Source organism: Perca fluviatilis, chromosome 20 (assembly GCF_010015445.1).
Source record: "Perca fluviatilis chromosome 20, GENO_Pfluv_1.0, whole genome shotgun sequence".
NCBI lineage: Eukaryota > Metazoa > Chordata > Actinopteri > Perciformes > Percidae > Perca > Perca fluviatilis.
Genome location: NC_053131.1, coordinates 12,291,006 through 12,303,911, shown reverse-complemented (window position 1 = coordinate 12,303,911; position 12,906 = coordinate 12,291,006). Strand labels below are relative to the sequence as shown.

Genomic DNA, 12,906 nt, shown 5'->3' with positions numbered 1-12,906 from the left:
ATCTTGGGGTTTAAGGGTGACAAAGACAGGCTTTTAGAGGTTGCCATTGGTTTTTTAAGTTGGTCAGAGGAATTGTCTGAAAAGGATGGCCTTGTATTAGCCTGCCCATCCTATAGTTTTACTCACTGGCCTGCCCAGGGGGCCCCTTTTAGGACAGTTATAAGGTCCACATAAACTAGGCCACAGGAGGAGTTTTGTTAAGTTGCTGCAAATCACATTTCATGTGTATTAGGTCCTAATGGCCCTCTGAGTTAGAGAGACTGATTCTATTTTTCAAATTTTAGCAAAGGTCACTTATCGGCAAGCTTTTTTCTGTAAGATATGCATTATAAACACTCAAGGATCCAAAATATCGGCCTTTGGAATATTTGTTTGTTATAGTTTGTTCAACAGTATGATTGTCTAAAAACTTGCAGTATAGGATACAAAGTTCATAAAATATTATTTCGTCAAAACCTGGCAATCAGTCATGCTCAACATCTTGTTCTAAAAGGCTCTTGGAAACAGAAAACTATTAAGTTCAAATTGTATGCAACTTTAAAAAAAGATGTTTTTATTTTATTTAGCTTTCAATGATTTGATATTTGAAGAACTACTGCAACTTTTAAGTTTGTTGGTTATATTGATGGACAACACCGACTACTAAATTAGCATTTCATTAACTTGTGTAAGCCTATATGAGGGAGCTCTGCACTATTTTGAAGTGAGACTTAAGTTTGATTTAGAGCCTCTGAGTGATGTGCTTCAGGTGAAGAGAGGACATGTTGACTTCATCAGAATCAGAATCAGCTTTATTTGCCAGGTATGAGGACAAATGCGAGGAATTTTGCTTTGGATTATAAAATGCTCACAATGTGCTTACTCATACAAAACAAACAACAAAAACAAACAATATATACACACTATAAATAGAAACAATATCGACAGGTTCAGGCGGCAGTGCAATGAAGAGTGCAAAGTGTGCAGGAGTAAATTATTTTATGATAAATTATTATTTTAATTATGGAGCATAGTGCAAAGGATGCTGGAATAAATAAGTATTATGTTATTATATAAGTATTATATTACAATATGAACAGTAAGAACAGCTCTGAAATAGAGAATGATGAATAAATAATAAGTGGAACCAGTAAACAGGTGCTGATTATAGACCGTGTTGCTGCTGGGTTATTGCACAGGAATTGAACCTGACACTGTGAGTCAGAAGTCAGCTGTTCATCAGAGTGATGGCTTGTGGAAAGAAAGAAACATGTGGAGGTTTTGATTGGACTGTTGCCTGTTATAGTTAAAAATGGACCACTGTAGTGTATGGTGCAACTGGCATTGATTTGGTTAAGATATGATCACTTTTGTATGAAGATGAACAAATGTATAGCCCTCTAATCTGTAAAGCAAATGTTTGCAGCATTTCCGTGCAACTCTTCACTATGATAAATGGAACATAAATTGATAAAACCAAGTCCCTTAAGGTTACTGATGTTCCCCTTTCTGGTATTTATTTTTTGATTTATACAAAGTATATCAGTGATGTCCGGGGCATTAATAAAGTATATTTACAGGAAAATGTGTTGATACAGTGAGCCATTTCCCAACCTTTACGTTTATCTGAAGCATCTGTTGTGATAAATCTTTAAAAAGTTAAGAACTTTGGGAGATTTTGGGTATGTTTTACAAGGGCAGAACAAAGGTATAGGTAATTTAGAAAATCCAATTAGTGGCTTTAATGGCACCAAAACACATGTAGTCTACATATAAAGAAATTCTTACATTTTACACAATGGCCACAAAATAAGATAAGTGAAACCTTTCTTGATCCCCAGTGGGCAAATTTGGTTGTTGTAGCAGCATGGGGATAGAAATAAGTACAGATAAGAGGTATACAAGATAAGAATAGAAGTCAAAAGTACAAGGCAAAAGTGACACTGGTTGTATGTGATAGCTGCAAGCTATAACTGCATACACAACACTAATATATAATATGATTAATGATACTTAGTGTTTGTCTGTACAGATATAGTAATACAATATAGTATATAATGTAAAAAACGGTATTGCATAGTAACATATAATACAGTATAATATAGTATGGGATACTAAATATGGTACAAGGTGAAATGAAGTTATATAGCATATAGTACAGAAATATAATATGTAAAAATGGATTTGTTTAATAATAGTTGGTGATCCTAAAACTTTCAGAAATAGAGCCTAATCCTCTAGATGTTAAGCTGTTAGTGACACTGACATCTTTTCTTGCGTGTCTTAAAGGTCCCATGGCATGAAAATTTCACTTTATGAGGTTTTTTAACATTAATATGAGTTCCCCCAGCCTGCCTATGGTCCCCAATTGGCTTGAAATGGTGATAGATGTAAACCGAGCCCTGGGTATCCTGCTCTGCCTTTGAGAAAATGAAAACTCAGACGGCCGATATGAGATCATAACAAGCAAGGTTACCTCCCCTTTCTCTGCTTTGCCCGCCCAGAGAATTTGGCCCACCCATGAGAGAGAGACATCATGGCTTTCAAACGAGCAAAGTGGCAGTTGGTCAAGGCCACACCCCCACCTTCCACCTTGCCCCCCCCCCCCTCTTTCCTCCTCAATAGCTACAGACACAGAAATGGCACATACTAAGGAAAGCTCATTGTGGGACTGGCTCTAGTGGCTGTAATTCTGCACCAAGACTGAATTTCGGTAAAGAGACTCCATATACAGTATTAGGGGACCACTAAGGTCTATATAAAAGCATCCAAAGAGCCCCATGTCATGGGACCTTTAATGTCTCATGTGTTTGTGATCCAACTCTCCACTAGATGGCGCACTAACACACTGTATCGTTTCTCACTTCCTGCAGGAACTAAGACCAAACGGTGGCTTTTTAGTTCTCTGGATGAAGGCAGCCGCTGACCCACTAGGGGCCGTGCTTCACCATAAAAAGCCCACCATGAGTTATACTCTTTGAATCCCCACTACTATGTTGCTGCTGATTGGGTGCAGGCAGATGGCCGCACTGTAGTGACGTGTGGCTGCTCGGCGTGACGTCATGCGTCAGTATTTGCTCTAGCATTTGCCCTGTAATGAGTCCAGTTCTTTTCCCTTTATGATGTTGAAGTTCGCTGCGATGGAGGGTCAGAGAAACGGCTGAATGTTTTGGTTTGAAATACATTTCAAATGTGAGGTGGTTGGATAACTGATGGCTTATTATTAATCGAGCTGACCCTGTAGTCCACTCCTCAGGGAAAGAAATAAGGCTGATGTGATGGTGAAGCTTTTCTTCTTTCTTTTGCCACCTCCTTCTCAGCGTCTATGTTCTTCTGCAACTCATTTCCTGGGAGAATAAGAGTTGTCACGTGAGAAAACAGGAAGAAGTCATAAAAAGTTTTGAGGAAAAAAAGATCCTGCAGTGAAGGCCTACTGTCAGAGCAAGAGGCGGCCATTATTCCTTTAATCCGTTAAAATTATGTTATTATGGTCTGTTTTAGGATGCAGGATAGGCTACCACGCAGGCTTGGTATTGTGGCTAAACACCATTGATACTATTTAACATAACTATTTATATTAAAATCAAAATAGACCTAAAATGTCCATATGGGTTTGGAATGCAAAATAGCCCAAATGTAACATAATTAGATCTATAATGTATTATTTTAGCCTAAATAGCCTACCCTTAGAGACATGTGCAACGGAGATACGCGTGCGGATATATTTCATGTAGCCTACCATTTGTGATCAATTTGTGGTTCATTTATTATAAAGTGACATTTTTGCACTTGATGGATATATTTATTTTTTCCCCTGTCGAGGAGCATTTCATATTTTCGTACTTGCAGTGTGTCGCTGTATAGCATTCCCTGTGATAGTTTCACGTGGTATACATATTTGAATTCTGTACCTTTTTAATAAGTTATTATTTATAACAGTAGGCGACTTCCTTTTCAGTTTTCATTGCACAAACTTATTTCCCCCCCGTCTGAAGTTGTTCATGCGCCAATCAGTTCATAAACAACAACGTGAAGCCTCGATAACAAAGGCTCGATAGCCTCAAACCCGCCACTTCAAAGTGTCCTCATTATTCTGAGGAATTAGCCGGAACATTTGGACTAATTATCGCTAATTGCCCATAATAGCCGTGTGCCAGAACAGGGGTAAAGTACTGATTTAGATGATTAAGAATGTCTTGTGAAATGTCGTAATTAAGGCATGGCATTAGCAAGATTTACCTTGGATGCAGAAACATGCTGTAATTTTAATTGCTGCGATTATATGGCCTGCGAATTATGCGCCTGCACCTCGGCATCATCTATACAATTTATTTCAACTGTAATATTTAGCCTTGGACTAGCCTATATGATAATATTGCTTCATTAAAGATAATTGTAAGGCAGTGGGAGGATATGGATTGTTGTGATGTGTATACATAGTGTGCACGGCTCCTTAAATTGGAGCAGTGCACCTCCACGCAGCGCTGCAAACAGTGCACACAGGTTATCTCGTTATAACAGGCAGGCAGCCGTGAAATATGCAGCCAGAAGCCGGTAAAATACAGAGCTGTGGCTGATGATCCGCGTGACAAACTGTCAGTGATCTGCATGTCACTGCAGAAATGGGACGTTGCACTGCTGCTGCAGAGGCTGCAGTTTGACAGCTGTAGTTGCTGAGGGTGCATCAGCATTCATTTGAGTAACAAAACAAAAACAATAAAAGTAGTTTAGAAATGTCATAGTTGTATTTTAGAAATGAAACAAGGAGCACGGGTTCAGAGTCACGATGGAATAAAACATGATGATCATAATATTACACACTGAATGGTTGTGTCTGCCACCAGAAGACGCTGTGTTTCTTTAATTCCTGTGTAAGGAGATGTCGGCTCAACCAGCAGGCGCAGACTCCTGCTGCAAGACTGACATTAACCCTCCCGGCAAGACCTTTAACAAACCGAATTCTATTAATAATGATAATTGCTCTGTTATTCTTTTTTTTTTTTTAACAGTAGCCACAGGTTCAGCTCCGGTATTGTCGTGACATCCAATGATTGTGTTAGTTAGAAGTTATTGTATCAATTTTAATTCTTCACTGCTTATGTTCATTAGAATAGCCTGTTTTGTATCTAAAAATCAGTGGAACGGATAAACTGGTAATCGAATAATGACTTGTACTTAAAGCTATTGCTTTACATTTAAAATAGTGACAAACGTGTGAAATGAGATGCTGCTCATTAAAATAAGTATGCACATAAAAAGTATCAGACCTGTTGGTAATAGCTTATTAGCATTCCAATACAAATGTAATAATAGTGATAATAATAATAATAACAATAATAAACTAATTCTGTATTAATCCAGTAATTTAATAATTGTTGGTGTAAAAATGTTTTAATTCCGTATTTGGGGTGAAAAATGGCACAAAAAAGTCACCTTAAAGCTTTGCGTAAGAGTGGACTTTGGCTCTGAAGCAAGGCGCACAGAATACCTTTCTTGACCTGAAAGCTGGCTTGAAGACGCCAAAACCTTTAATTATACTTAATGTGTAAAACATTTTTTTTTTTAAAGAGGTATGATTGAGTTAAACTGTTACGGTTCCTTGAGCATTAAGGTAAGATGCTACTGAGAGCTACCTGGCGTTGTGCTGCCTGCAGGAGAGTACTCGATCGCCGTTAACTTCACATGAGAGCCTCTCCTCCTCCAGACTCTATTTTGTTGTTGTTGTTGTTGTTTTTTCTTTTTTACTTTTTTTTTACTGGCTCTTTTAGACGAGTGTGTGCATCTGAATTTAGGTAACACGCTGCTTGCGTCCAATGATATGAAAAGAAAACAAACGAGGGGGGTTAATCATTTACGCAGCCACTTAACACACGGATGTGTATTTATTTACTTATCAGTATCAGTCAATTTCCCTCCCCGCAAGTGCACTTTTGCATGTCTGAGTACGATAAGGCATAACACAAACAATCCTGCAATCACTGGAGGCCTCTCATGGCCATTACAAGTCAGTAGTTCAACTGAGGAGTGGTTATCCAACTCTCAAGTCCATATAGGCCTCCTTTCATCAAGAGGCCCTCGTAAACATCACTACAGTTAATAAAGTGTATTGTGGTCAGTGCAGTCCCAAGGTGCAGCGCTGTGTTTATCAGCGACGGCAACAAGTCACAAACTCCAAACGCAGAAGCTGCAGCGAGCCCGGACAGCGCGTGCAGCCGCCGGGACGAACATTTATGATCATGTACAGCGCTTATGTTATTGTTAGTGGGAGGGGAGCACATGTCTTGTAAGTGAAATCACGCTCGGCGAGAAGAGGCTAGAGCTGTTGTGTATTGTTGCCGATGCCCCGCCTCTGATGGTAGCCTTAAACCTGGCACCCAGCTAAAACAAACCAAAGCCAGCACCGAGCTCCCACTCAATCCAATTAAGGCGGACTTGAGGCGCTCTCCTACGTGTTCATCTACCAGGATCGACGTTGAGACAACAGGAACCAGAGGGGCTTTGGCCAAAAAAAAAAAAAAAAGAAGGAGAGATTGCCTTGCCTTCTAATTTCTCCCTCTCCAGCCCCAGAACAATGTCGATGAGCCCTAAGCATACGACTCCTTTTTCTGTTTCCGATATCTTGAGTCCCCTTGAGGAGAGCTATAAGAAAGTAAGTATGGAGAATAACAACTTGGGGGCACCTCTCACTTCGTACCGGCAGCCCCAGGTCTCTCAGGCGGCGATGCAGCAGCACCACATGGGCCATAATGGGACTGTGTCTGCGGCTTACCACATGACTGCGGCAGGTGTTTCTCAGCTGTCACACACGGCCATGGGGGGCTACTGTAACGGCAACCTGGGCAACATGGGCGACCTGCCGTCGTACCAGGACGGCATGAGGGGCAGCACCACGGCCACCGGCTGGTACGGAGCCAACCCAGACCCGCGCTTCTCCACCAGTGAGTAGCCTGCACCTGTACTTTGACTCAAGCTTTAAGTTGTGTTGAGGGTCTATAATGCTGAAAATCCGTTTTATGTGCATGCTTCGTAGTTTACCTACACTACATTATTTCCAGTGCTTGTTTCTGTTACCTGTGCGTGTTTGTGCGCCAAGGGCACTCTCCATACCCCTCCAGTTTATATTTCACCCGCAAGGTTTTATTAATAATAATAATAATTAATAATTGTATTATTAGGGAGAGCAAAGATGAAGATAACATGGATTTCATCCACGGCATACAACATCTGGAAAAGTCTCACCATAAGGAGCATTCATGCCAAAAATGTCCTCTTCGAGCCTTTATTTAAGATAATTTACTGTTTAATACTTCAGCATGTTAATCCAATAATAATGTCAGTGAGCTATCAATCATGAGCTATTGCTGCAATTTGTGCGCAGAGTTTTAGCATACAGTTTGAAAATGCATGTAGAGTTTGTTTTTATAGATGAGGGCAGCTGCCTCTTTAGAAATCTTTTTAAGACTGATTTTCAAAATGCAGACCATGTTGAGTCATGAAAGTAATTATCAGCGTTGTAATCGCATTAATGTCACATTATAAGCCAATACCATTTTTTTTTTTTATCAATTTTTGATCTCAAAGCCAATTTTCTATCAGCGTTCCTTCATAAGGACAGACTTATTTGTGCATTGTTAAACACTTGGTTGCAAGTAAAATCAGCCATTTTATTGTTTTATTTATTTTTTCTCCCCTCAGTCTCTCGCTTCATGGGCTCGTCGTCGGGCATGAACATGGGCGGCATGGGCAGCCTCAGCTCCCTGGCGGACGTGGGTAAAGGCATGGGCTCTCTGTCCAGCACCCCGAGGAGAAAAAGGCGAGTGCTGTTCTCCCAGGCGCAGGTCTACGAGCTGGAGCGACGCTTCAAGCAGCAGAAATACCTGTCGGCGCCGGAGAGGGAACACCTGGCAAGTATGATCCATCTCACCCCGACCCAGGTGAAAATCTGGTTTCAGAATCACCGGTACAAGATGAAGAGGCAGGCTAAAGACAAAGTGTCCCAGCAGCAGATGCAGCAGGACACCGGCTCTTGCCAGCAGCAGCAGCAGTCCCCGCGGAGGGTGGCCGTGCCGGTGCTGGTGAAGGACGGGAAGCCGTGCCAAGGCAGCGGCCACACGCCCACATCCTCCGCACAGACCCTCCACCAGCAAGGGGGCAATGTCATGATCATGTCCAACAATACGTCCGGCCTCGGGCAGCATCAGAGCCAGCAGGTGGGAAGCACAGGTCACTCTCCAGATCTGGCGCCGCACTCCTCCAGTCCACCGTCCCTGCAGAGCCAAGTGGCCGGCCTCTCTCACCTCAATTCCCCCGGCGCAGAGTACGGCTCGGCCCTGCAGTGTTCAGCCCTGTTATACGGCAGGACGTGGTGACAGGAGACGCCGGCTATGATTTAAACCAATTCTTCTATTTAAAGAAAAAAAAAAAAAGACATTTTTTTTCTTCTTTCAAGACTCGACAAGTTCCACTGTAAATGTGCGCATCTGAACAAGAACCGAGTGAAATCGGTGCAGCTCTTCTTGAATTTTCACCTTTTGGAAGGAAGTGTGACTTAGCCTTTATGGATGGAAGGAGGGGAAAAACACTTTTGACCAGAAACTGCGGAAGTCTTGGGATTTATTTATGTAAATTATATTGAGACAAAAGAAGACTCCGCAGTCATATAGGCCGCAGTAGTTTGGGGAAAAAAGTGAACCTGGACAGGGAAACTGCTGTGTATGGGTGCTGTTAAATTCCCCGTCAGAAACACACATGACACTGATTTATAATAGAATGTAATGTAAGCCGTAGATCTAGCTTGTATATTTCTGTAAAAGGTTTGGATTTTAGCTATCTGTTGTACAAAGTTTTTGACGCTATTGCCAGTTTGTTGTCGTTTCATTGGTATTTGTACGTTTAATTTCTTTGTAACTTATATAGATATTTGACTTACTACAAAACAGTCCTATTAATAAATTATGGAAACAAGTCAGTTAAGCTTTTTTTGTGAAATATGTCAACACAATGCGGTGTTAAATGGTGGAAATATTCCTTCGGGGGGGTAGCCTCGAGCAACAATGAAACCAGTGCGGTATTATTATTATTATTATTTGCTCGATTTTAGTACGGGTGTTTTTTTCCGTTTTTTTTTTTTGTTGAAAGGAATCTTCATTGATTCTTGGGCTTATTGTGCTTGGTATTGTGGAAAATATTGGATATGGATGTCTGGTTAATAAAGAACTAGACATCCATATCGCCAAATAGCCAAAGTTGAGGTTTGGCAAACTGACAAGACTAAATAGCCTACTAAATATCCTATATCAACACTCAGGCTCTTATTTTGACATGGCAATTAAATAGTGGAGCCTATTTTTCAGTTGTATTCTCTGACAAACCACACACCGCTCAGGCTTATCGTTACAGGCGGCAGCTCACACAAGCAATGCCCTGCAGAGTAAACGGAGCCTATACGAGCTTTTTCCCTTTTCTCTTTCTGTGTGTTTGACTGTGTGAGTCAGAAAGGTGAGGTCTTTTGGCTCCCAACATCAAACACAAACGCTGCTCAAAGAACAGCTTATCGATGAAATCCCTGACCAAACAGCGCGGTATTCTTCTCTCATAACTCGCGAGGGCGAACTGTCGGCGCGGGGATATCAGCTGGTTTATCAATAATCAATCAGGAGAACTGAAAGGAAACGGCCAAAGGCTGTCAATAACAAACCGCCACAGACGTTTTGTTTGAACCCACTGAGCAAGCGACGTCTGTGGACGTACAAAACAGGTTGATATCACGTCGGCCCGTCCAGGCCATGATCTGAACGTCCATTGACAGCCAGAATTAGTCGATTAATGACACTGAGAAATTATGTCCAATCTGGCCATAATCTAAACGTCCACTGACAGACAGAATTAGTTGAGAAAAGACGTTCATACTGCCTATAATCCGGACGTCCGATGACATCTAGAAGCAGTCCATAAATGACGTGAATAAAGATGTCCAATCTGGCCATAATCTAAACGTCCACTGACAGCCAGAATTAGTTTGGAAAAAACGTTCATACTGGCTATAATCTGGACGTCCGAAGACATCCAGAAACAGTCCATAAATGACGTGAATAAAGATGTCCAATCTGGCCATAATCTAAACGTCCACTGACAGCCAGAACTAGTTCAGAAAAGACGTTCATAATGGCTATAATCTGGACGTCCGATGACATCCAGAAACGGTCCATAAATTACGTGATTATAGATGTCCATTCCGGCCATAATCTAAACGTCCACTAACAGCCAGAATTAGTTCAGAAAAGACGTTCATATTGGCTATAATCTGGACGTCCGATAACATCCAGAAACAGTCCATAAATGACGTGAATAAAGATGTCCATTCTGGCCATAATCTAAACGTCCACTAACAGCCAGAATTAGTTTGGAAAAGACGTTCATACTGGCTATAATCTGGACGTCCGATGACATCCAGAAACAGTCCATAAATGACTTGAATAAAGATGTCCATTCCGGCCATAATCTAAACGTCCACTAACAGCCAGAATTAGTTCAGAAAAGACGTTCATATTGGCTATAATCTGGATGTCCGATGACATTCAGAAACAGTCCATAAATGACGTGAATAAAGATGTCCATTCTGGCCATAACGTCCACTAACAGCCAGAACTAGTTCAGAAAAGACGTTCTAGGCAACTGCTATAATCTGGACGTCCGTTGACATTCAGAAAAGGCATAATGGACTTTATGCCGCGGGCACTACTTCCTGAATTTCAGCCTGCTCCTTTGTTTCCTGTCTGTCATTATTGGACAATCCAGGTGTGCTTCACCTATGTAGTCTCAGCAACATTAAACAGACACACCTGGATTGATCAGTTTGTCCAATAATGACAGACAGTAAGGAGCAGGCTGAAGTTCAGGAAAGTTACGCTTGGCATAATGGTAAATAAAGATGTTCAATCTGGCCATAATCTAAACGTCCACTGACAGCCAGAACTAGTTGAGGAAAGATGTTCATATGGCTATAATCTGTACGTTGACATCCAGAATTATTCGACAAATTATGTGAATAAAGATGTCCAATTTTGCCACAATATAAACATTTGCAAACATCTAGATTTAATGACTGATTAAAAATATGTTAAAGGCCACTTTGGGCTGCCCACTCAAAAGGCTGTTAAAAAAAAACAACCATTGCCATTGTGGTAACATTTCCAGAGTCCCTCCAGTTTCCTAAAGTCTTTCATTCCAGATTAAGTTCTAAGTCCTTAAACACTGCAGCATGTATATTCTTAGAGAACTCAAAACTCAAAATAGATTTTCATTTCATGTTTAAATCTTTGAAGATTGCATAAAATTTACATTTGTGAATTTAGCTAACAGATTTTTTTCGGATTTAAAAATTATCAATTTTCTTTTTACATTCATGAAAAAATTTAAATTCAAAGTTAGGATTCACATAATATTTGATAAAATTTACACAATGTACCACAAAATATCCCTGTGAAAGACAGTTCCAAAATAAATAAGCTTTCTCCTTTGGAGTGCACCTCCAAAAATGAGTAACTTGGACTTGGTCAACTGGTTCAGTGTTGATCAGCTGTGTGGAGTAATTTGCAAAAAAAACAACACTACAATATTGTTACGTCTCCTTTTTAAAGAATCTAGGGTTAATAGGGTAAGTAAGTATTGAATTTAAATAAATAAATAAAAATGAAAAGAAAGAAACCACTGATAGTTGTAATGGTGTGTTATAATGATTCAGACAGAAACAGATATTCTCAAATGACTTTTAGTAATTCATAATATTAATAAAACACCCGATTGCTTTACAGTGTTCATGTGAGTAACAGTAACATTTTGAAATTAGCACTTCACCAGCAAGCAGTCTTTTTAGGGCAGGTTTGCTTGCTAACTGGCTGGCAGACCTTGCAGATCTTCAAAATCAGACTTATCACCCCTTATCACTCCGAAACGGTCACAACACTGTAGGAGCGACGCCATAGTTGACGCTAAGATCCTTGTCAATATCACAATTGTATTGCATTCAACCCTTTACATAATTTTATTATTTTGGTCACCTCGCTCTTTTAAACTTAGACAGGACAATGGGGAAAGCAGTGGCAGGATGACTAATGATTTTTTACGATCTGATCTCTGAGAGGTAGGCCTAGAGGATACAGGCAGTTTGGCACAAATCTGGTCCCTCAAACTTAAGGCGAGGTATAAACCAAACTGTCAATAACTGATAATGTGAGTTATAACCACATGATTTTTGGGATGTGGGAATGGTAGACGTTGACACAAATACTTCCAGTCAATATGGACAATTATTCTAAAGTTTTATATTAAATTATGTATTCTAGAAAAAGTTATTTATTTATTGTATTTTTTCCATTTGTCATTGTCTTTGTTTGAGGGTGATGGGTAGCCTAAATGTAAATTTCCACATAAGCTTTTTTAAGGCGCTGTTCTGACCACCTTGACCCTAAGGGCAAGCCCAAATATAAAATTATTTTCACCCACTCCTACAAATGTCAATTTTTTTATTGTTTATTGTTTTGGTGTGTTTTTTTTTATTACGTGTATGCTAATTAATAAAATTATATTTTTTAAAAAGTGATAAGCATGTTTTTCGGATATGAGTGTTTTTTTCCCCTTTCGTTTTTGTTCTTAAAAGTGTGGTTGAAAAGGCGGTTTGGGTACACCTTCCGGTTTCAAGAAGATTCCCTCGATCCCCTGTGAAAAATAGTTCTACCTTTATAGTGATAATAAAAAATACAAACTGTGATTTTTTTCAAACTGTGATACAATTACTTGATTTTTTTTTTTTTTTACTTTTATAACATGATCTATATAATGATCAAACATGCTCGGAATACAAGTTTCTCATGCTGCGTTCCAGGCAACCCGTAACTCGTGTTTTCACGACCTTCTACCCGTGAAAGT

The 12,906-nt window shown here is 40.1% G+C and overlaps 1 protein-coding gene across 1 annotated transcript; it reads left to right on the top strand.

Moving 5' to 3' along the window:
* Nucleotides 1–5,824: 5,824 nt before the first annotated feature.
* Nucleotides 5,825–8,919, top strand: nkx2.1 (NK2 homeobox 1). The gene is made up of 2 exons (XM_039786411.1): nucleotides 5,825–6,917; nucleotides 7,675–8,919. Exons 1-2 carry the CDS (start codon nucleotides 6,551–6,553, stop codon nucleotides 8,346–8,348), a joined length of 1,041 nt encoding a protein of 346 aa, XP_039642345.1. The 5' UTR covers nucleotides 5,825–6,550; the 3' UTR covers nucleotides 8,349–8,919.
* Nucleotides 8,920–12,906: the final 3,987 nt, after the last annotated feature.

Bases quoted from the DNA above. Each gene is read 5' to 3' on its own strand.
- nkx2.1 (XM_039786411.1), top strand. From the start codon at position 6,551: ATGTCGATGAGCCCTAAGCATACGACTCCTTTTTCTGTTTCCGATATC. The intron at 6,918-7,674 runs GTGAGTAGCCTG...TTCTCCCCTCAG, and splicing joins AGACCCGCGCTTCTCCACCA to TCTCTCGCTTCATGGGCTCG.